This window comes from Euprymna scolopes, chromosome 1, assembly GCF_053919585.1.
Source record: "Euprymna scolopes isolate OS-2025 chromosome 1, ASM5391958v1, whole genome shotgun sequence".
NCBI classification, from domain to species: Eukaryota; Metazoa; Mollusca; class Cephalopoda; order Sepiida; family Sepiolidae; genus Euprymna; species Euprymna scolopes.
Genome location: NC_136482.1, coordinates 183429998 through 183452935, shown reverse-complemented (window position 1 = coordinate 183452935; position 22938 = coordinate 183429998). Strand labels below are relative to the sequence as shown.

Sequence of the window (22938 nt, the reverse complement as noted above, 5' to 3'; positions counted from 1 at the left end):
GTGAGAATTACTAATTCTGAAAACTTCTGTTTTTTTACGAGTACCCTAATGGACCATTTTTCATAATTTTTTGAAGTTATACTGACTTAGGCATGACAAATAAGTAGATGTTTTTCTCTTAGATGCTTTTTTAGAATCCACCAGTATCTGCAGGTTATCGCACAAACCAGCACTAACCGCCAGTAACCAACAGGGCTGACAATCACATACTGACTTCCACTGGAAAACAATGCCTAACAGTGACAGCCAGGTTATTTCATTTGGGCCACAGTCGTCAGTATCCGTTATTTTCCAGAGATAGTAGTGACCATCAACAACCACTAGATTAAATTATTTTTTTTTTGGGGGGGGGGTCATGTTTCTACTGGGCAACGCCAGTTAATGAGTCCAGCTGGTATATATGTATTTCCCCCAAAACCTCTGGTCTTGGAGGGGAGATTAAAACTTGCTCTGGTTTCAAATAATCTGAAATACCAGCAAGAGCAGGCTTAATTCCAAAAATTTCTAATATCTCCCATCTTTTGAAAATAGGGTACGATTATGAATATCTACAGTATCAAATAATCCTTATACACTGAAATTTACTTTATGCATGAAAAACCAAAGAGGGGAGATATAACATATGAGAAATATTTGGAATCAAGTGTCTCCCTTGCTGTTATTTAAGATCATTTGAAACCATAGCAGCAAGTTTTAGTCTCCCCTCTATCATAGCCAGAGGTTTTGGGGAAATTATATATACATATATATCTCAAACCAATAAAGTATACCTACATTTGTGTGTGTGTGTGTGTGTGGGTGTGTGTGTGTATATGTTCTGGCAGGCTAGCTTCAGGTTGAATTTTGCTTAGGGTTTTTTTTTTTTCTTTGCTTGGCCACTAATATATATAAGTAAATAAACGTGCATCATACAATGTATAGTCATATTTAAAAAAATTGTATTTTAGTGTATTCGTATTTCAAGCTGATGCTCTTCTTTTGCCAAACTATGATATATCTAATAGATCCGTTAATGAGAAAATGGTTTTATGAACACATGCTGACATAAGATTCTAATTTTAACACGCATTGCTTTATATAAAATAAAATAAAAATTACAATTAAAGTTACAAAAATAATCCAAGATGGTAAAATTAAAGTATATTATAAATATTAAAGAATTAATATTTATAAAATTATCTCAGCCAGATGTAAAATCTTCATGAAACCAAATAGGAAATAGAGCTTATAATATGAGCAAACAGTTAATAAAATATGTTAAAAAACACTTTGAAATGAGTTAAAAACATTTAATCTGAAAAGGAAACACTAGATGAATGGATAGTCCTTAATCCGCGGAGTTTCGAAAAAATACTTTCCTTCTCATCAGAGAGTAGGAATTAGCAAAATGCAGGATCGGATTTTGCATATAGAAGTATTTAATGAAACAACAAGTCAAAGATCTTACTTGAAAACAAAAAAAGTGAAGCAGTATGGTGAAGAAAAAGGTGATTACACATGAATGGATAGTCTGGTGGAAGATAAAAAATCCAGTGTCGGTAAAATCCAAATGTATAACTTCAAGAAAGTTAACTTTCTTGAAGTTATACATTTGGATTTTATTGTTTTCAAGTAAGATCTTTGACTTGTTTCATCAAATACTTCTGCATGCAAAATCCGATCCTGCATTTTGCTAATTCCTACCCTCTGATGAGAAGGAAAGTATTTCTTCGAAACTCCGCGGATTAAGGACTATCCATTTATCTAGTGTTTCCTTTTCGGATTAAATATGTTTTTAACTCATTTCAAAGTGTTTAACATTTTATTAACTGTTTGCTCACATATATATATATATATATATATATATATAATGCTCGACAGAATGACAGGTTTTTCAAATTTTATTTTTATACATTAAAATACAATTAATTTTTTTAATTATAAATCAAAACCATTTTATATAATTGTAAACACTGTCTTTATAACATGAACCAGGAAGCTTTAGAGTCACCCCCACCCCCATTAGATTAAAGCTGGAGATTTTTTGTACAAACAATGAAGGATTTTTTTCTAAAGCTTAATCTGAAATGATTAACAAATGATGGACAATTGGGCCAAGTTCATTTTAGATGGATTCTAACAGATTAAAAAGAGTCTTTAGGATTAATGAGATTTACAGATGCATCTTTCCCCCAAATGGTCAAAGTTAAGCAGCACTGCTTGAAGCAATGACCATTTTGAAATATTAAGTGCTATAAGTTTGGAACTGAAGGTGGCTGTAAAATCACTTTTACTAATACCATTAGAAAAATGTACGAATCCATCTTTACTATCATGAATAATAGGGTAGACTTGACTCTTAGTCCAGGATTGTATAACTCATTTAGAAGAAAACTAAGAAATATCAGTCCTCTATCCCAGCATTAATATTGGTAGTTTTGGATTTTTTCTTGCTCTTTTACAAAAAGCGATAACCAGATGAAAACAACTCATGACAGATCTAACCTGGAAAGTATCTTTGGATGAGCAATTTATGAAATCAGATGCAGAAAAAGAAAATGTCTCATCATAATAAGAACGTGATAAACCACCCAAGCTGGAATGAAAGAATTTGTGATGTGGTAGAGTCATTTCGTCAACTCACCACCAAGTTGTATCATCATATGTAGATATTGAAAGTTACTGCACCCAGGTAACAAAATATCTTCATTAAATATCATGAAAAGCAAATTGAATTTTGACGTTTAGAAATTTTTATTTTGGGTGAATAGAGTAGTTTTGCAGTCGATTATACTTTTTTGTTTTTAACTTTTTTTTGTGGAAGGAGGGGGGAGGGATTTCCCATGATTAGGTAAACTTATCGAATTTGGTAGTTGTATCTTTAATAGCATTTGGCAATCAATAGAGGATATGGCATCAATATAGATAATATCACTTACTCTCCAGGAATAACTTAAGATAGTTTTGTTAAAATAACCCGAAAACAATTGCAAAAATAAATAAATAGCCACTTTTTGCCATGAATTAGTGGTTTCATTAAAATATTGCAAAAACAAATATTTGATGATAATCTTGCAACAATCAAATAACTGAAACACGAACATAAATTGACATAATTAAATTTACACTTTAAATATTTTAGGACTGGTATTTTCATTGTGCTTGTTATAGCTCTGTTTTGAACGATCTAGTTGATGAATTTTTAATGATTTCTGAATCAAAGGAAATCATAAAAGTAGAACAAATAGAGACTAACTAATATCCAAGTGATGGTAACAGATGATCATGATAATTTTATTTTGTAAGAATATACATTTTCTGAAGATTAAACTTTTTAAAATATTCAGTTGTAATTTAGGCAAAAGTTATAATTTTTACTGAAACAAGAACCAAATAAAGCTTCCTTCACACATGCAAAAAATAAAATAAATTGCAGCCATATTATTATGGTTGGATAATTTTCTTTTCTGTATGCATGTGCACTTTGTGTGTGTGGGTGTATTTCTGTATATTTGACTTCTATATATTTTCACACGTACACACGATCGGCGCCTTACATTTTATTGGACTTTCTAACTTCATCCTCGAAATCCATTTGAGAACGTGCCAAGCATTAACACTAACATGGCACTAAAAAAAAAAAATTAAAATCATTTAAACAGTGCTTTTTAAATAGTGTACTATGATGTAGTGGTTACAGGCAAAAACTGTAGAGCTGTAGTTGCAGATTAGTTTTCATTTCCACTATTACCCTTCAAGGTATGAATCTTTAATCCCCTTAACCATGAGTAAAATAGCAGAATAGAAAAATTCATTATTATTAGAACAACTGAAAGATAGTTAATGACAGACTGACGAATCCAGTTAGTTCCACGAAAAAATCACTTTCACTTAGGATATTGACAACCTTCACGTGGCCCCTCCTGTAAGTAGCCAATATCTTTCTAAAAAAAATGAATTCTGACTAGAAAAATATCAGGGAAACCAATGCCAACAATAGAATATTCGGATTCATACGATATGGTGATGAATAAAACTAGCCTAGGTAAAAGATAACCCCAAAATAACATTTGTGACTAGATAGGTTCCCAACATGTGGCATGCTATACTTACATTGCTTGACTGGTGGAGAGAGTGGGTCCTGTTATACAAAAAGCAGAACCTACTATAATCAAAACTCATAATCAGACAACCATTTGTTGGGAAAGAGAATCAGAGATAATTGACGATACCAAAATTCTTTAAAAGAACCAATTGCGAAAGACTCCGAATTTTACAAGTTCTTTTACAAAACAAAATTCAATATATTTCTCACGACTTATATGGTATTCTTAAACGTCTCCAATCTATTCATTGTATTTAATCTATTTGATAATGTTCAAATTAAATAATTCAGATCAGCATTTCTAACATCGTAAACTCAGCAATTTAAATTTGTCAATATTAATTCTAAGTTTTCACACACCTTTTAGCCATATGTGCGCATGCACACAGTTCAAAGTATTGCATGGAAGCTGAAAAATATTCAAGGTTATTGCATTTTTGTTCTATTTCCATCTGCATTGCCGTCATCATATCCAAACGTGCAGTTTTATAAATTGCCTACCAAGTGGATCCACTTTGTTCTGTTGAGCTGTCTACGTAGTAAGCAAGCGTAATGTTCAGCAAGAGTTTTTTTTTTTTGTTAGTTGACGAGTAGAGACAACTTGATAGCAGGTGAAGGAAATTACCAAGATGAATAAACATTCCAATCGCCTACACTTATTTTATTTGAAGCTGAAGTTTTTGTTTCCCCCACCCCCTCTATTTTAAAATTAATAGATTTGTGTCAAAAATTATTTTTAAATATGAGATTTGAAAATTTAATTATTAATTTGTTTAATGGCATGTGAATTTCTTTGGGTTATATTATGGAAAGCAATTCAGGTTTGTAAAAAGCTGCATTGTTTCAAAGGTGTGTTCAGATTATATGTGTGTGTGTGTGTGTGTGTGTGTGTGTGTGTGTGTGTGTGTGTGGATGTTTATTTGCCGGTTGGTCGACAGCATATTAACCTTTTTGGGGTCAATCCAGTTATTTTGGTAAAAGTTTTTATGGTTCAAGTTTTTAATACCTTCAAATATTTAACAAATTCTATTTTATTTACAAAATGATCACAATTGAACAAATCTTTATGAAAAAAAGAAAAAAAAAAAGAAAAGTGCAACAGGATAAATGCAGAAGAAAATATTTTTAGATTAACTTGTCTTATATGCATTTTGTACATGAATCTGCAATTGGTAAATTCTATTTATTTTATAGATAGGACTTTGAGAAGTACTACTACTCCAGATCAGTGAACCTGTAAATAATGGGAACGAAGTAACTTCACTATACAAAGCTCCTAAGCTGATGCCCACACCACTTTAACATACTTAAGATAATACCTATGTTCAACATTTGATAGGATATTCTAAACAAAATGTTGCAACTTCAATGGTTTATCTTGTGATGAAAAGAACAAATTAAAAATTTCTTAAAATAAAACTTAAATTTTCCCTTAAAATATACGTATTTGACTTCAATCTGTTAAAAACAAGTCATCTAAACTATTTTATATGTATCATTTCTAATTATATGACTAAAATACTGTATATCATGACAAGAACCTTGATATAATTAGATTTTTCTATTTTGGACTTGTGCATGCCAAGGGAAGCTGGTTTTATTTCAAGTGAGAAAAGATGAAGATGAAACTGAAGTGATATATTAATTTATCGAATGTGGATGTGTTTCATATGTTTATCAGGTTTGAAAAGTTTGTTCAGTCTGAAAATATTAAGGATTTGTTTGACTAGGGAAAATACTGCATCTACCTTTTTCTTCTGGACTTGATATTTTGGAGTAACATTTGTTTAATAGTTTATAAAAACTATTCTGATGGAGTAAGTTTGACATCAAGAGAAGAAAAATATGAATTTGCTTTCATTTCATTAAAATGAAGAAAATTTGTTATATTTCTGAAAAATCAAAATTTTATTTTCATTATATCTAAAATCTTGATATGGACACAGATCTTTAAAATATAAATGGTAGCACATATAGTTACTGTATTACGATTGCTCAAACTCAAAGTTTGTTTGGAAATCAGATAATTTGCCATATTCTATCTTAAAAGGTCCAAATTTCAGTGTATAAACTAAAAATTCAAGCCGAGAAAGGTCAGAATAGATAAATCCAACATATACATAGGACAAAATCCCATTACCTAAAAGACACCGAAGTACAATTTTCTTCATACAAGATTTATTTTAATAGCCAACACATCTTTGTAATATTATTTAGAGCAAATAAAAATAAGCTAGATTTTTCTTTTATTAATTTTTTTTTAAGATAAAAAAATTTGGATCATGCAAAAACAGATAAAAACAATTTGATAATATGGCAAAAAAATGTCATTAAAGTTTTCAACATGTATTTTTAAAAATAATTAGAAACACTATATTAAACCCACCATACTGATGAGTGGCCATTTTCTTTAATGAATAACAATTTTTTTTATATGCACATAATATTGTGCATATTAAGTTGAAAAACAAAATTGGTAAGCTAAATCGTTTGTTGGTGAAAAAAAAAAAAAAAAAAAAAAAAGACTTTCAGTAACTGGTTAAAAAAAATGACCAACGAATTGTACATTTACAAAGATAAGATTTAATTTGGTTTACATCCCTACTTTATCAAAAAAAAAAAAAAAAAAAAAAAAAATGAGTTATCACAATTTACAATTGAGGGGAGTTTCTCATTCACACATACAAAACTGCCTAGTTTGCAATATCTACTAGGACTTAAAAAATTTTTTATTTAATTATTTGGACTCCTCATCTAGTTTGTTTTCACAACGTTTCGGCCAATTATTCCTCTGGCCTTTGTCAGGTTAACCGTGGCAGGATAGGAGTATCGAATCCTCCAACCACATCCACAGCAGTTGCTGCCTTCAATAGCTGTTGTCATCTCACCACGGTTTGGTCAATTAATCCTGACCGGCTTTATGATTCAAGGTGAGCATTGTCTACAGGTATCGGTTTCGATCCCACCCAAAGCCAGCCAGAGGATTAGTTGACCAAACCGTGGTGAAATGACAAGTTATTGAAGGGCAGCAATTGCTGTGGGTGTAGTTGGAGAATTTGACACTCCTATCCCATCGTGGTTAACCTGACAAAGGCCAGGGGAATAATTGACCAAAACGTCATGAAAACAACAACTAGAAGATGAGGAATAAAAATCAATATAATTAAAGAAAAAAAAAAATTATACAATTTACTCATCTCCAAAATAATTCCAAACTGATTCAATATCTACTAAGATAGTTTTCTTTTTAAATTATGATAAAAAAAGAAAATGTTCTAATTTGATATATATTAAAAATATTTTTGCAATCTTAAAGTAATCTGTATAATAAAACTCAAATGACCTTGTAACGAGTGATGTAACCCACTTTCCGGTTTATGACATCCGGTTGCGCATGCGTGCATAAACATTAACCCATAACGTAAATAAACACAAATCGCTTCTTTTGCAGATTTTGACCTGTGTACTGAAATATTAACGTTATTTCAAAATTATTATTTAACATGGGAAGAGTGGGGGGGGGTTGCAACTATTCTTTATTACAACTATACTGTCGCTATTTTCTTACAACTAAACAACTTTATGTTAAGAGTGTAGATAAAAAAGGTTCTAAGTTTATTAAAAAATGGAGAAGAAAAAAATTGCGTTAAAATAACTTAAACGTAATACAGAAATGAACGATGTAAAAAAAAAAAAAAAAAAAAAAAAAAAAAAGCAGCAGACAGTATTAACAATTTTTTTATTTGGATAATTTAAGCGCAAAAAAAAAAAAAAATTGGGATGCTGAAAATGTATAAGTATGGCCAACCACTTATAATTCAGTACCTAATTTTTTTTTTTTTCAAAAATAATCAATTATAATAAACAGAACGACTCACAGAAATCTATCTATATTCTTTTTTCATTTTAATATACTTTCATAGAAATGTTTATGTCAAAAGAAAAACTATTTTTTTTACGTCACAAGTGTCACATTCATACATGAATTCCATAGCTAATAACATACTGACCCAAAGGGTCATGGGTAGTCTAGTAGGTGCTTAAAACTGGCCATTTTCTTAGTAAATGTTAAGTTTTTCTTATAGTCACGACTTTAGCTCAAGATTTGAAAATAATAAAATTTATTATTTTCCGCTTTGATCCACTAATTCTCTATCCATTCTTTTAAATGGGATAAATGGTCTTGTCTTGTTCTAAAGTGGGCAACAAGTTAATTTTCATTATAAAGCAATTTTTCAAAATGGCTTTTTACATTGGATCATATGATTAAACACATCAAATAATTTCCCTGGTGATAACAGTGAATAGAGTAATTGAAACATGATAATGAAATAGAAAAGAAAAAAAAAATAAACAGTTCCATTTCCATTAGTAAAAGTTAATCTAAAAATTATGATTGGGAAATTTGTATTAGCTCGAGTGACCTTTATTTTTATTAAAGCTTTGTTCTTACTCTGATCAAAGCAGAAAATAAAAAAGTATATTTCTATTATAGGATAAAATATAAAGTAGCTACACATTTTTGATTTCTTATAATGCAGCTACATTTTATAACCGTTAAAAAATATCACTAAATTAATCACATGATTGTTAATGACACTGACATTGCAAATAGCACAATATTAATCACTTAAGCAAAGATTTGGTTAATATTGTTCAGCTGAGATAAAAAAAAAAAATATGTAAAATTATTTTAGTGACAAATTAGCATGTTATTGTAGAAAAAAAAAAAAAAAAAGAACTACAGGAATCTTCAGATTGGCTAATGTGACTTTTTTACTCACAAAATACCCTGCATGGAGAGTTAATTTATCCTCTTTGCCAGAAAAAGTATATATATATATATATATATATATATATATATATTACGCACACTATTATGTAAAAGGAACTGTGTATGTGTGTGTGAATTCGTTTCCTATTAACTCTGAAATAGGTAGCCCGATTTTTTTTATGAACTTTCAACAAATGTGCTTTATGTATTTAACAGTGTTCTTGGATAGGTTTTGTATTGGAATGGCTTTGCTAAGTATCGATAATCAAAAATCAGGTGATTTTGACCAAAGTCACCATCTTATACATCCTAACATCACACATGCACTTGAGAAGTTTTATTACCACATAAGCAGAAAGGCCCGGTATATAAAATCAATAGTAAGTTCTTTGATATGACAGGGGTGCATTCGAAATGAAGGTTTCTGTTTAGAGCACAATTGAATCAGGATACTTGACTAAGATTTTAAACTTTAATTCAAGCCATTATATATGACACGTTTCAAGACTCCAAGCATAGTTTTGGGACACAATTGCCATTTTAGGTCAATTTTCAAAACAGATAATGTATAAGTGTTATACCATTTTTCTAAACCAAAATTTCACGAGGAATCCAATAAAACAAAAACGAATACAAAATTTTGATGGGAAACCATGTTTTCAAGCAATTCTTTCATGACGGCCGGAATCGCACTTCCCGTTTTTTTGTCCCAAGGACCGTATCCTGCAGATTGCGAAACTCTTAAAGAAAATTACTCAAAACCTATCAATCATAAGTGTTAGGCCATCTTTCTTAACCAGAATTTTGTGAGGAATCCAAAAATAAGGGAGAGAATACCAGATCTTGATGAGAAATTGCCTTTTTTAGCCAGGTTATGGTAACAACCCATCCGAATTTTGGGATACTGGAAGTTTTCAACAACACATAACGAAAAGGGTTCTTAACCTCTCATTAAGACATCTTTTTATTGAAGAATGATGGGTAATGGATACATAAGATTCCCAGTTTAAGTTTAGAAATGTCTGAAATGAACAGAAGACAACATAACAAGAGTATACTAGTACTGATGCAAAAATCTGTTATCAAAAGGAAGATAGTTTAAGACTAAGTGCTCGGTTGTACAGTTCCATAATGTTTTTGGAATGAGCAGCTCGTTTTGCATCCAACAGATTTTCCCCCAGCTCATCAATATGTTTCGCACTCACAGGGCTGTACTTTTCCTTCCCTAACCATTTCACAATTAGTTTTTCTCCGGTACCTCTGCTAGACTGCAAATTTTAGCGGGGTACCAAGTGTTACCGTACAACGGCCAAACGATTTCCCCTGGAGCATGATCATTGTCACACTGTCCCTCCTAATCCTCGCTTTCAAACTGATTCATCGTCAGTGTGGCCATTGTCGTCATCATCATGAATGCAATCGTTTTCATCATCGCTGTCATCGTCATCATCATTCTGCTCATCTATTTCGATGTATTGAATAGACTTTGGTTTTGTTACCTTTGAGTTGAGAAAAACATTCTGTTGTTTACACTTGCCACATGGTTTGTCACTAATACAGTCTGTACAGGTGAACTTGTTTAGAATTATTCGGTCATCACTAAGTTTGAGGCTGTGCAGACTCATGATACCTGGAATTTTACAATGCTCTCTGGAGCCACTAGCGAGTTTTCTGAAATGCCCAAATTTCTCAACGGTGAAGAAATCAAATTTCTTTGTTGACGGTTTGATTGCACTGGTGATCACGCGATGGACATCGTCCAGATTCTTAATACCTTGATCATACTTCATGACACCACGAATAAAAGCACATTTGACAATAGAACCAATGCTGTCAGATATACTTTTTCCTTCGTGAGACTCGAAGAAGTTGAAGGAAGCAGATGTAATATCGAAAACTTTTGGTGCATGAATAAGATCGCCTGCAGCAAACCCAGATTTGAATTGGGCACCACAGCCATCACTGAATCGTACCCATTTTTTGATAGGTCGTTTCAGATGTTCACGAATAACTTCAAACATGCGTTTCTCAAACTGTTGAATTTGTTGGTGTGAGTGATCCTTGTCATCGCTGATGAAAGTGATGGCTGCTTTCCGAATTTCCCCATCATCTGAAAGGAACTCCAGACAAATAGGGTACATTGCCACTGTCATTTTGTTGGAGTAGACGAGTGAAGTGGGATTCTCGTTATACTGAATATCTAAGTTCATCTGATAGTCTTCTATGGATATTACAGTATCCATTGTCAAGTTTTTCCGTGCCTTCTCATGAGCGTTCCACTGTTGATGTGCCGTGAATATGTGAAGGCGTAATAATTTGCACATGTCAGTCAGTTTTGAGAACGCACTTTGCATAGTCAGTGTTTCAGGAAACAAATTGAACACAGATTTTTCAATGGACACAAGTTTACCCTTCACCTCTTTCTGAACAGTTCGCATGTCAGACGGCCATTGTGAAAGTGTTATCTCTTTTGCTTTGACAGCATTTGGCAGTGATAGTTTTATTTTGTTTGGACATTCTTTACAAATCACCTTTAACACACGACACTTTCCACGTCAAATGAGTGGCAGCAACTACATCTTCGTGAATGCACATTGTTTCACTGACCAAGTCGCGACAAGAGGTTGGAAGGTGTTGCTCACACTTGGATTTCCCCAGCATCTTGTTTATAGCAGTAACAATTCATGAACAGGGCATGTATTCCTCTCAAGATCCCGTGTAGTTGGAGTCACTGCGTTCTGAGGGAACTCTCTTTTGATGGTGGATATGGCGTATGGACACTCAGGGTGTTCTCGTTTGAATGCAGCTTCAATTTCATTTCGGGAATGCAGCAAAATGTACTTTGGTAGTCTGAACCCATAACGCACTGACACCTGCTCTTGGCCTGGAACAGATCTACTGTTGCATTCATTGAGAACAAATTTACTTATCAGTTCTGGCCAATGAGTGGTTTTGATGGCATTGTTCTTCATCTGGCGCTGATACAATGATTTTTCGTCGTTTTCAGCAATAGCATACAAAACTTTCCGTGCAAAGCGCCAGGTACATGATGTTGATGAGGCCAGATGGTCGATATCCTTATGGTTGTCTCTGGTGAGCCCACACTCCTTGGCCACCCTGACAACGTACATGGTGCCAATGTTCTTAATCTCCTGAGACACATTTCGTCGACTTGTGACCATTTCCTTAGCGATGGAGGCAGCTTTGGTGGAGATTGTTATGCTTTGAGGTATGTACTCTGGTGGAATGACAACAGAGTAATCATTAAGAAGCTGCTCTACCAGAACATTGTCGAGCAACAGTCCAAACCAATATCTCAGCAAAGTTTTTGATTCAGTCTCATTCATGTTGGGAAGTCTGTTGAGAAGTTTATCAACACGATAACGGACTTGTCGGATACTAAGGTCTCCGCTCTTGATTTGAATCTTCTGCAGTTCAATTTGCAAGGGGCCATGAAGGGTGGACAGGTTGACCAAATAGATCATCATCTTTAGACTGTCCATACTGTTGGTTGGCAGAAGACCCTGCAGCACAGTCCAATGTCTGTAATACTTTTTACGTAGGGCTTCGTCAGATGGTTGCGGTGGTGCTTCTGTATTCTGCTCGTCATCAACATCGGATGCAGGAGGACTAGAATTCAATTCTTCCTCACTTGCATAACTATCAGAGTCTCTCTCCTCCTGTTCAGTATTTGCCCCCTTCCTCTTCTGCCAAGTTGCTAATTGCAGCAAGCGACGAACTGTTGACACTCTTTCGGTTTTGCGTCGCTTTCTTTGTTGCTCAGTCTTCCGGCGTGATCGCGTTCTTGGTGTCATCGCTGCTGCTTCTAAAGGTGGTCTGCCACGTTTTCCAGATGTTGAAGTCGTTGGTTTTTCCTCATTTAAGGGTGTTGATGCATTTAATGGAAGTTTTGTTAGAGGTGGAGATGGTGGATTTGCTGTTGCTGCCTTCTCACAATGTTTATGTACTGCATCTTTGTGGTATTTCACTTTCTCCTCCTTCGTCAAATTGGAGTATCCTGTTGTTGTAGATCCCTTCTTTCGCCCTCTCTTTTTTTCAAAAACCATAGTTGTTACTAGAGAGGGTCGCTATGTGAATTATTCTGAAAAAAGACAAAGTATTAATCAGAATGACATAGCCATCATGACTATTTACATATTTACATACAGTTAAAAGGACTACGTTTTTAGGTCAGAACTGTTTCTCCTCACTACTGATACAACACACATACAAGTGAAGATCTCACACAACTTCCTTCATGTTAAGGGGAGGATTTTTCACACCTGCTCCACGTGAAAACCTTCTTTTCAGTTCACCCATAACATTTGAATAATTCATGAGGGTATTCCTTGACTTCAAACAATACGATGGAGCTGTGAAATGTTACTTCTATACATCCAACCTATACTGCCTACCATGACATATAAATCATTCACAAGGGAAACCCTCAAAGCAAAAATGAAGGGTGAGTCACTTAGTTTTCAACCCTGTTGGAGGGAATAGTTGTGGAAACCTATCAGAAGTGATATGACCACTTTGTTAGCACATAATTTGGTACCAACTGTGAAAAATACTGCTGGGGGACAAATTTGGAGAAAAAAAATATTACTGTAAAAAAAAAAAAAAAAAAAAAAAAATGTACGTCTTCAATTTGGCCAAAATCAAAAATTCATGATATACAAGTTGTTCAGATTGATATTAGTGACAAGTTGTATAGAAGGGATTTTTGATTTTTCGAAAATTGAAGGCAGGTTTTTTTTTTTTTACAGAAAAAAAAAATTTTCGGCTTCACTTTTCACCCGGTCAAACAAAACATGCAATATTTTGGGAACCGCTAGCCGGTTGCTGCTGTTCTAAAGCTTAAATGAAAGCTAACTGATCAAGGTTACTGAGAAATGACCATAGGGACAGTGTTTGCTTCGTTTGTCATCATTTTAGAGGGATCTTTGCCAAAAAGACGCATTTTTTGACCAAAATCGGGAAAAAATTGTCACAGCCTGTAATTGAGGAGAATGGGTAAAATTTGAAGAGAGTTCTATGAGCAGCGTTTTTTTTTGCACAAATGCAATTTTATACTATTGTTGAACGAAAATGATTATTTACTTCCCTTAGTTTCATGTCTAAAAGTGATTTTTGGCTCTTTGTGGTGAGGTAACAAAAATTGTCACTAAAATATCTCCATTTTAGGCCTTTTTTTCAGTTATATCGTTTTTTTTTCGGTTGAAAACAGGTATATTAACCATATAAACCTATGATTTTCTGAAAGACAATTTAGTTTTGCCTCACATATCACAAGAATAGCTTTGTAGATCATTGTGTGACTGATCAGTGATTTTTGACTTCAATTGTCCCAAAACTATGCTTGGAGACTTAAAACGTGTCATATATACAATTTTATAAAAGCAAGTTCTCTACAGTGCAATGTAAACTACAATATATTGTGGATTAAGTAACTGTGGGGAGGCATGTGAAGTTTTCTCCCAGTGTATCGTGATGAGTCCACAACTAGAGCAGGCAATCAGGTGATTTGATTGGGGGGAAAAAAAAAAAAAAAAAAAAAAAAGTCGATTTCAGATTTTGAAGAAAATTAAAATATGGGAGTCTGAAAAATTTGATCAACAATCCTGGGCAACATCAGGCTTCCTTGCTTAGATATATGTATCATCATCCCAGAAAACCACTTGAAGTAATGACAGTTTATCTATGAACATAAACCTAATGCCTAGGAGGACATGCATCTTGCCATCCTTACACCTTTATATTCCCGATATTCATAAATGACTTCCCTGATACAAATGTGTTTGAGGTGGATATATTTGCTGATGACACCACATTCTCAAAACGACTGCAGGTAATGGCTAAATATTTAAAAATGACTCGCAATTTGTAGTTGAATGGGCAACAAATGGATGGTAACATTTAATGGTACTAAGATAAAGCTCCTTTCCTTTAATAATTATAAGTAGTCTTTCAACCATGAATTCCCATAACTGATAGCACCCTATTAGAATTCATTCAAACTGCTCAGCCTAGCATTAACAAGATAGAGGATACTGCAAGGAAAGTGAGCTCCATCTACTGTGCTAGAAAACTTCTTACACCTGGCAGTATCTAATATCTTTACAAAGCATGGAATATTGCCGTCACATCTGGACTGATGTACAAGTCACTTGTCTTTCCCTCTTAGATAAGGTTAAAAAGAAAGTAATGGGCTTCACACTGTCTACCAAACTCCAACCACATCTGTTTTACAAGTACTTCAATGTCATGTGCTCTAATGAACTTTCTATTACCTCCTAACTGTTGAGGACCCCAAATACTAGAAGTGTTTTTTTTTTTTTGTTTTTGTTTTTTTAAACTCTAAACTGCTTGAACTGCTAGCTTCTAGAATTCTCTTCTTATGGTGATATGTAGAAATTTAATTGTAATGTGAATGAAAATCTCGCTGCACAACTACTTTAGATGCTGCTATGGATATGGCTCCAAATTCATAGTAGGCCCTTACCTTTCAGTAACAATGTACCTTGTTTGGAGCGAATTAAAAAAAAAAAAAAAAAAATGAAAAAAAAAAAAAAATTAAAATGCAACCACCCAAAAGTTACGCATGTTGTGACAGAAAATACATTGCTAGTTACAGTATTAGATCAATGATAGAAACAAGGAAAGCAAAAGATTAATAAAAATTGAGTATCGTCTCTAAGTAAATAAAATTTTTGCTAAATTCTCAGATTAGCTATATCAGTAATATCTACAGGTATAACACAGCTGGTAATGCGTGTTAGCAGCAGCAGCCTCATGACACATATGCACATGACCAAGCTGATGCATGATGTGAGGTCACAGCGAAGGAAGAGAAGGGAAAGAAAAAAACGTGGTGAGAGGATCAGCAAAGCATGCCGGTGTAAGATGGAGGTGTGGCCACGTGGTGGCATGAGAGACTTAGGGCTATGTCGAGACGGCAGGGTTTTGTTAACTAAAGGGCAGATGAGATGAACTAAGAGACTTAAAACAAGATGCAATGTGTTGTTTTGGAAAGTACCAGGAATAAATGCATTGTTTCAACTAGAAAAAAAGCTACGTCTAACTTTTTTATTTACTACTGCATGATAACATGCTTATGTAATAGAATAAAATGTGTAACTATTTTAATTTTGTGACCGCTTTTCATCTCAAACTTTTAATTACTAATCATTATTCAATGTACATTTCATAAATACAACACATGTATTACAGATCGTTTCACAAAGAAATTGTCTGATTATAAAAATAAAAATGTAACTTGTTTTTAAAGACAGAAGTTTCATATATATCAAAAGCAACTTGTTTAATTACTCCTTTCATAACATTTGTAACCATTTTATTAATTTAAATACGTGGGTCAAGATGGTTTTAAAACATCACACTTGCACACCCTACCCTACCCTCAATATGCCTCAACTCGAAACAGTCTTTATAAACCACTTGGCAAAAATGCAATGGCCTGGGATGGACTCCTAAATGGAGATAGCACAAGATGATGCAATCATCAAACAAGAACTTGTTCGTTCGGTGTTGCAATAAGTCCTTAGATCTTTTAAAATTAATTTTTTTTTTTTATTAAAGTTAAAATTTGTATACAAATTAGCAAAAAAATAAATAAATAAAACTAAAAAAAAACTGGCCAATTGAGCGACTTTTTATTTATTTAGTATTTTTTAAATCAGAAAAAGTGATACAGTAGAACCTCGGAATACAACATTAAAAATTAGTAACTAAATATAGTACAGTATATAATACACATGTATACAATGAAATAACATAACACTGTAAGGCAGGACAAATGTAACCAGGGGCCAGAAAAACATATTCCATAAGAAAAATATATTCCATATTGTAACTTGAAAACCATATCCTTAGGCCATCGTATCCTGGGGTTCTATCATATTACAGTTCTGAATTTTTGAGATGAGAATTGATTATTTGAATTCTTTAGACTACTGTTCTCATCTTGTATTATTTGCACGTTTCAGTCAACATAACTAACCATTCTCAGATATATATTGTCACACTTTGGAATTTTTACAGAACTTCTAACAGCATCCTTCATTTAATCCACAAGCGTAGCATGCTCTCATTCCATCAGCCATGACTAGGTAGATAGAAGTCCTAAGTAATTCACAAGGATTCGTGGCATAGCAAATAGAGTACTTGGTGAAATTTAATTGTAAAAGTTACATTCCTAGAGATTGGAGATTCAATCCTCAGTGCAGGCAACCCAAAAATACAATTGCGAATTACCAGGCATAGTTAAAGGAGAGCATGCTAGCATGTGAATTAAATAAAAGATTGCATTTGAAATTCTGTGCAGATTCACCCAAAGTTCAACAAAATGCATTTGAAGTTGGAGGTTACACCGACCAAAACGTGTGAATAATATTCAAAGTTGAGAACAGTAGTTCAAAGAACCTAAAGAAAAAAGTGAGTTTATAAAGTCAGTTAAATATTAAAACTAAATTAGTATTTTTCCGTTTGCTATCCTTCCAGGTCAAATGGTATTACTACTCTGCTGATACTCCCTTTTGTTTATAATTGACGATTCTAATCTTATATTTTGTATGTATCATGTTCAATTGTTAAACATATATATTCGTGTGCATGTGAGAGTGATAGCTACCATATAAAATAATATTGGGAAGGGGTAAAAAAAAATTAAAAAATTAAAAGAGCAAATGATAAAAATGTAGTGATTGATTATTTGGTTAGTTAATTACAAATTGTGACTAATTATAATAATTAAAATAAAAATTTTCAAACATTATTCAATCCCAAAACTGGAAAATATTTTAGCATATATTCTGATATAGAAAAAAAAGTCTTAGAGAAACAGATGTTGATTAACTCAGTTTTATGATAGTTATATGTAAATTGTTTATTCACTCAAATATATTTTAAGCTTAAACACCCGTATTTGAAATATAAAATGTTCCTCATTTAGTCCATGTAGCGATTGTAAAAATACAAAAATCGAAAAAAAAATGACAAATCAAATCAACAATGCAGTTATAGATTATAACTATCAGCTGTTTATGCAAGCTGTTATAAGGATTTAAACAAATAGGTTGAATGCCATAATTTTAATGATTTTATATCGTCACCATACTATAAATACTTTAAATAATCAGGAACTAAGAAAATGATATTTTACATAACTTGACACAGATGCTGTATCAAAACAAGTTTTTGTCGATTTACATTAATCTTTTAATATTTATAATTTGCTGTGAAATTTGTTTAAAAAGGTTTGCTTCAGATTGACATTTTTTTATAGGAGGGGAAAAATGTTAAATTCCAGTCTTCACAGAAAAATTCGTTTTTATTCTTTGACATAAAAATGATTTTTTTTAGTCAAAAAGCTGGAACATGCCTAAAAATAGCAGTTTAAAATAAAGAGTCAACAAAATACAAAAAATGTCACTGTTCAAAAAACTGCAATTTCTAATCTTACTATTTGATTCCTCCCACCCTACTCTATTTCCTCTGATCTTCGATTTCTCAATTTTGATCAAAGTATTTTTTAACCAGATAAAAATTTTAAAACAAGATAATAGAAAAATGAAAGAATTTAAAAAACAATTTGATAAAAATTTTAAGCCTTTATATACATTAGAAAAAATTTTTACAGAGCGGGATGCGAGTCTTGGCACTCACGTTAAAAAAGAAAGAACTAGTAATACAGCAATACAAAATACATGTTCTGGATTCAGTTTATACACTTATTAAAAGTCACATGAAAAAAATCTGTATAAACACTATTTTATAGTACAAAATTATGTGGCATCACAATCTGATTTTATGAAAGATGTACTTTGATAATTATTCCCTTATTATTGTCACCATTTGGTAGAGATGGAAAGATCTTAAGATTATCTGGTAAAATCTGTTTCATTCAAAACATTTTATATTTGGCTATTTGGCTCTCTTGAAATATTAATAAATATGCAGGATTTTTATCAAAAAGCTGATGAACCTGTGCAAAAAAAAAGTTTACATACAAATGGCCAAGTCACAAGAATTTAATTTATTCCTAGTTGTTAGGTTCAGAAACTTAACTATTCGTCAATGTTACTGGCCAATGTTGTACGGCATTCACCCTAGGTGGGTTGAACTAACTTCCGGCAAAGGATGAAGTGTCAAAGGAGTATTACATTCACAAGTCGTCCCCAGTCATTTGTAATGTTTGGTGCATTTCTGGTTAGGAAGCCAGTACCTTCAGACAGCCTTGGTCAATGGCAACAATTTCCTAACTGGGAAGGGGGACAATATAAAAAAGCTTGTAAGGATGATTTCCTTTGATGTGTTAGTGATAATATGTGGAGCATTCCAAAAGTAATGCCTCCTATTTTTCTAATTCCACCTGAATGAATCAGAGAGAAATGCAAATTGCATTGTTATGACAGAACTTATGCATTTATGAACTGAAAGCTTCATCTCTCAATTTCAGATATTGCCAGTGTGAGACTAAGAAAGCAACCCATATCATGGATGTGTATCAGAAGCAGAGATATGCCATTGAATACCTGACCAAAGTGCATTGAGAATGCTAGTGACTATGTAGAAAAATTCTGAAACACAAAAAGTCGTTTGTTTTCATGATATCACTTCCGTTTTGTAGTTCTTCAACTTTGATATACTATAGGAGGCTTTACTCTTTGAACGACTTCGGTAGAAATAAATTCATCAGAAAATCAAAATAGTTGAAAATAATTTTGATCAACGAACTATCATTCATATTTATCAGAATATGTTAATGTTTCAATCAGAAATCATTTGAGAAAATAGAAATTAGACCAATTGGTGAATAAGGGGAAGGGAGAGAAAGTTTCCTTTGATAAAACAAAGCCATCTACATCCTACCTTCGTTTCTAAGAGCTCTTAGCCAGATTAGTTTTAAAAACAACAAAAAACTTGAACATTATTTCAAGTCAAAGTTCTAGCAAGGTATGACTCAACCAGACTTATCACAAAATTACATATTTCAATTTCAAGCAAATCAGATAGCAATCCTCTATGGATAAGGGTTTACAATGAGATAAAAATAGGAACAGATACAGTGGATTTTAGCCAAATAGCAGAGACAAGTAGTAAAAGGTAGCAATTGCTGTGGATGTAGTTGGAGGATTCAACATTCCTATCCCGTCGCGGTTAACCTGACGAAGGCCAGGGGAATAATTGGCCGAAACGTCATGTAAACAACAACTAGATGAGGATAATAGTCCAAATAATCAAATAACAAAAATTATCAAATATCATGGTTCAATTATGCTCTAAACAAACATTCATTTCTAACACCCCCCCCTGTTTTATCAAAGAACCTACTGTTTATACAGCAAGCCCTTCTGCTTGTGTAATGATAAAACTGCAAATACACTCATGATGTTCAGCTGTTAACTTTGGTCAAAATTGGGTTATTCCTTTTTTAATTGAATGTTTTGGATTATAGATTTTAATCATATACAAAACCTATCTAAGAAAACTCCCAAACACAAAGTATATTTGTTGGAAATTTCAAAATCAATCCAATCGTTTTGGAGTCTACAAGGAATGAACTCCCATGTGTATGCACACTCACACAATATATATATATATATATATATAAATAGATACATTCAATTCATTTCCAAGGTTTCGGAAAGACTTTTTTTTTTCATTTTTACAGCTGCTGTTTTGTTTGATATCACAGTGACCTTGTAAAATTTTCATTAGAAAAGTGTTGATATTAACCATATTATAAATTATTTTTACCCTCTTACATTATAATAATGAAATCATTGCATACAGTTCTATGGAGATGCACTACAACTCCTTCAAAGTGCATGTATATAGTAGATAGGATAATGTACAGTTGTCACAGAAATGAAAAGTGCAAGAGTCATGATATACATGCGTGCTTATGTACGGAATGGGAGAGAGAGGAGCATCAGGTGTAGTTTAGAGGAATTTCAGGAAGCCTGATGGTTTTTAAAGATTGCAGTGTTTTCGTAACCAACGACTGATGCAGACGAACACATTTTTAAGTCTTTCCATTATATACTTGTCAACAATTTACCACAAACTCAGACCATCATGACTGAAGTTAGTTCAATCCATATTAGACACATGCAGATTACATGAAGTAAGAATACAGATCGTGCTGAAATAGTAGCATTTAGAAACCCATTCCTATCATGGGGGCGGGGGGAGGGGTCGTTTTGTAACTATTCCATACTTTCACCTAAAAAAGATACTGTAAAAATTAAATTTAACTTGAAAATCCTATTAAGATTTTTAGTCCATATTCTGCATAAGTACCAAAAGATTTATGAATATATGTTATTAAGTCATAAAGTAGTCTCATACTTTATACTATTATAAGTGCTCCTCTATTGTGATCTTGTGCCAAACTAAATGGAATGACAGTTTTAGATCAAAAAAATGTTTTTTAATGATATTCAAAGAATTTGTTAAAACAAAGAAAATTGTGCATGTATTGAGGTGAATCTAAATTATGTCTTTGATTGTATAATAAAGATGTCCGTTCACTATCAGTTTTCACAAAACTACTTGACCCTATCCATCCGATTTTCAAAGAAAGATTTTCTATGTACTGGTGATCAGTGGTGTTACATTTAACCTTTCTTTCTCCAAGATCAGTTTCTAATCAAGGTTAGAGAATCCCGTTCACCCATAACGTGATTCATGCTTTACTTCAGGATATGAGTGCAAATAACTCAACAGCCCTCATCTTATGTAATCGTTGTGTCATTTGCACCTGCATAAACATCCACACACAAAGATGAATTGCAATCATGACAAGAATTGTGGAAAAAACAAAAAAAAACAACATACATAGCAAGAGAGGTGTGATACAAGTAGTATTGCTACTCCTAAACAGACTAAAAAAGATATGCAAGATGTTTAACAGAAACATTTAAATGTAGTAGTCTCTTGATACTGCCCATTGCAGTCCGGGGAGGGGGGGGGATCGAATGACAAATAAGAGCCACACTGTTGCCGGGGCTGAGGTTCATGGAGCCAGGCAAATATTGATTGAACATCAAAAACGGTGATGATGATTGCTGGTGGCGAACAAGTGGACACCATCCCAGTGCCACAGGGGGAAGCTGGTAGAAGAGATGTAGACTATTGGTTATCCATCAGCTGTTCCCCCCCACACACACACACACGCCAAGTTCATTCTACATTATCTTCCACTCAGCCACATTAATAGAAGGATCACATACAATGTTATTTATAAAAACAGTAAATCGAAAACAATTAGATAACCATTGCCGTGACATTTTTGAAAATACAGACTTTAAAATTAGTTAAATTTCAGTGAAAAGTGAAATATTAAGCACTGAATACAAAATTTTTCATTTTCATTAGAAAATGATGCAAAATACTAACAATTGCAATTTCTAGATTGTAATGTTTTTTCAATTTTATTGCACTACAAAACTTATATTAAAAAGGTAGACAGGACACTCCCTCTCTGAAAAACTGCAAATCTTACTAGTTTTTTATGAAGGTGTCACCCAAAACGTTAAATTATAATATACGTTACATTCAATATCCTTTCTCAATTTATAAATAAAAAAGACCCACCCCATACTTTTTTTTTTTTTTTTTACTATAATAATTAAATACCTACAGACACTAGTGTTTCATCCTTTCGGGAATCTTCAGTGCAGGGTGTCTATATACATATGATTAGGTCAGGCGGCAAGGAAAGCAATTTCAACCTTGGTTACTTTTTAAATATTACCACCATGTTTTGAAATCGTGCTATATGTTAGAAAAGTTTCAAGAGAACAGAAGATGTACCCGGCGTTCTCGGTATTAAACATAACATTAAATTCCTTAAAAAGGAAAAAAAAAAAAAAAAAACGGAAAGAAATGGAGATCTGTGCATGCGAGCATTAGATTTTGTAAGCACTTCACTTTTTTTGCAGTAAAAAAAATAAATTTTAAAAAAATTAAAAGTTGAGCTGAGATCAAAAGCAAAACCTAAAAACAGCGAGTCAAGGATGATAACCATTAGACCAGCTTGACATAATCTATA

At 32.9% G+C, this 22938-nt stretch overlaps 1 protein-coding gene across 13 annotated transcripts in view; it reads right to left on the bottom strand.

The window, feature by feature from the left end:
- LOC145278012 (RILP-like protein 1) overlaps positions 1-22938 on the bottom strand; it is a 188812-nt gene that overhangs the window by 140167 nt on the left and 25707 nt on the right. Inside the window, exon 2 of one of the 13 annotated variants that reach the window (XM_080130198.1) lies at positions 11525-12960. The exons of the other annotated variants lie outside the window; for them this stretch is intronic. Coding sequence (XP_079986324.1) covers positions 11525-12925 — 1401 coding nt within the window. The 5' untranslated portion in view covers positions 12926-12960. Of the gene's footprint in view, positions 1-11524; positions 12961-22938 lie in introns of those variants that run through there. 13 annotated transcript variants of the gene reach the window in all.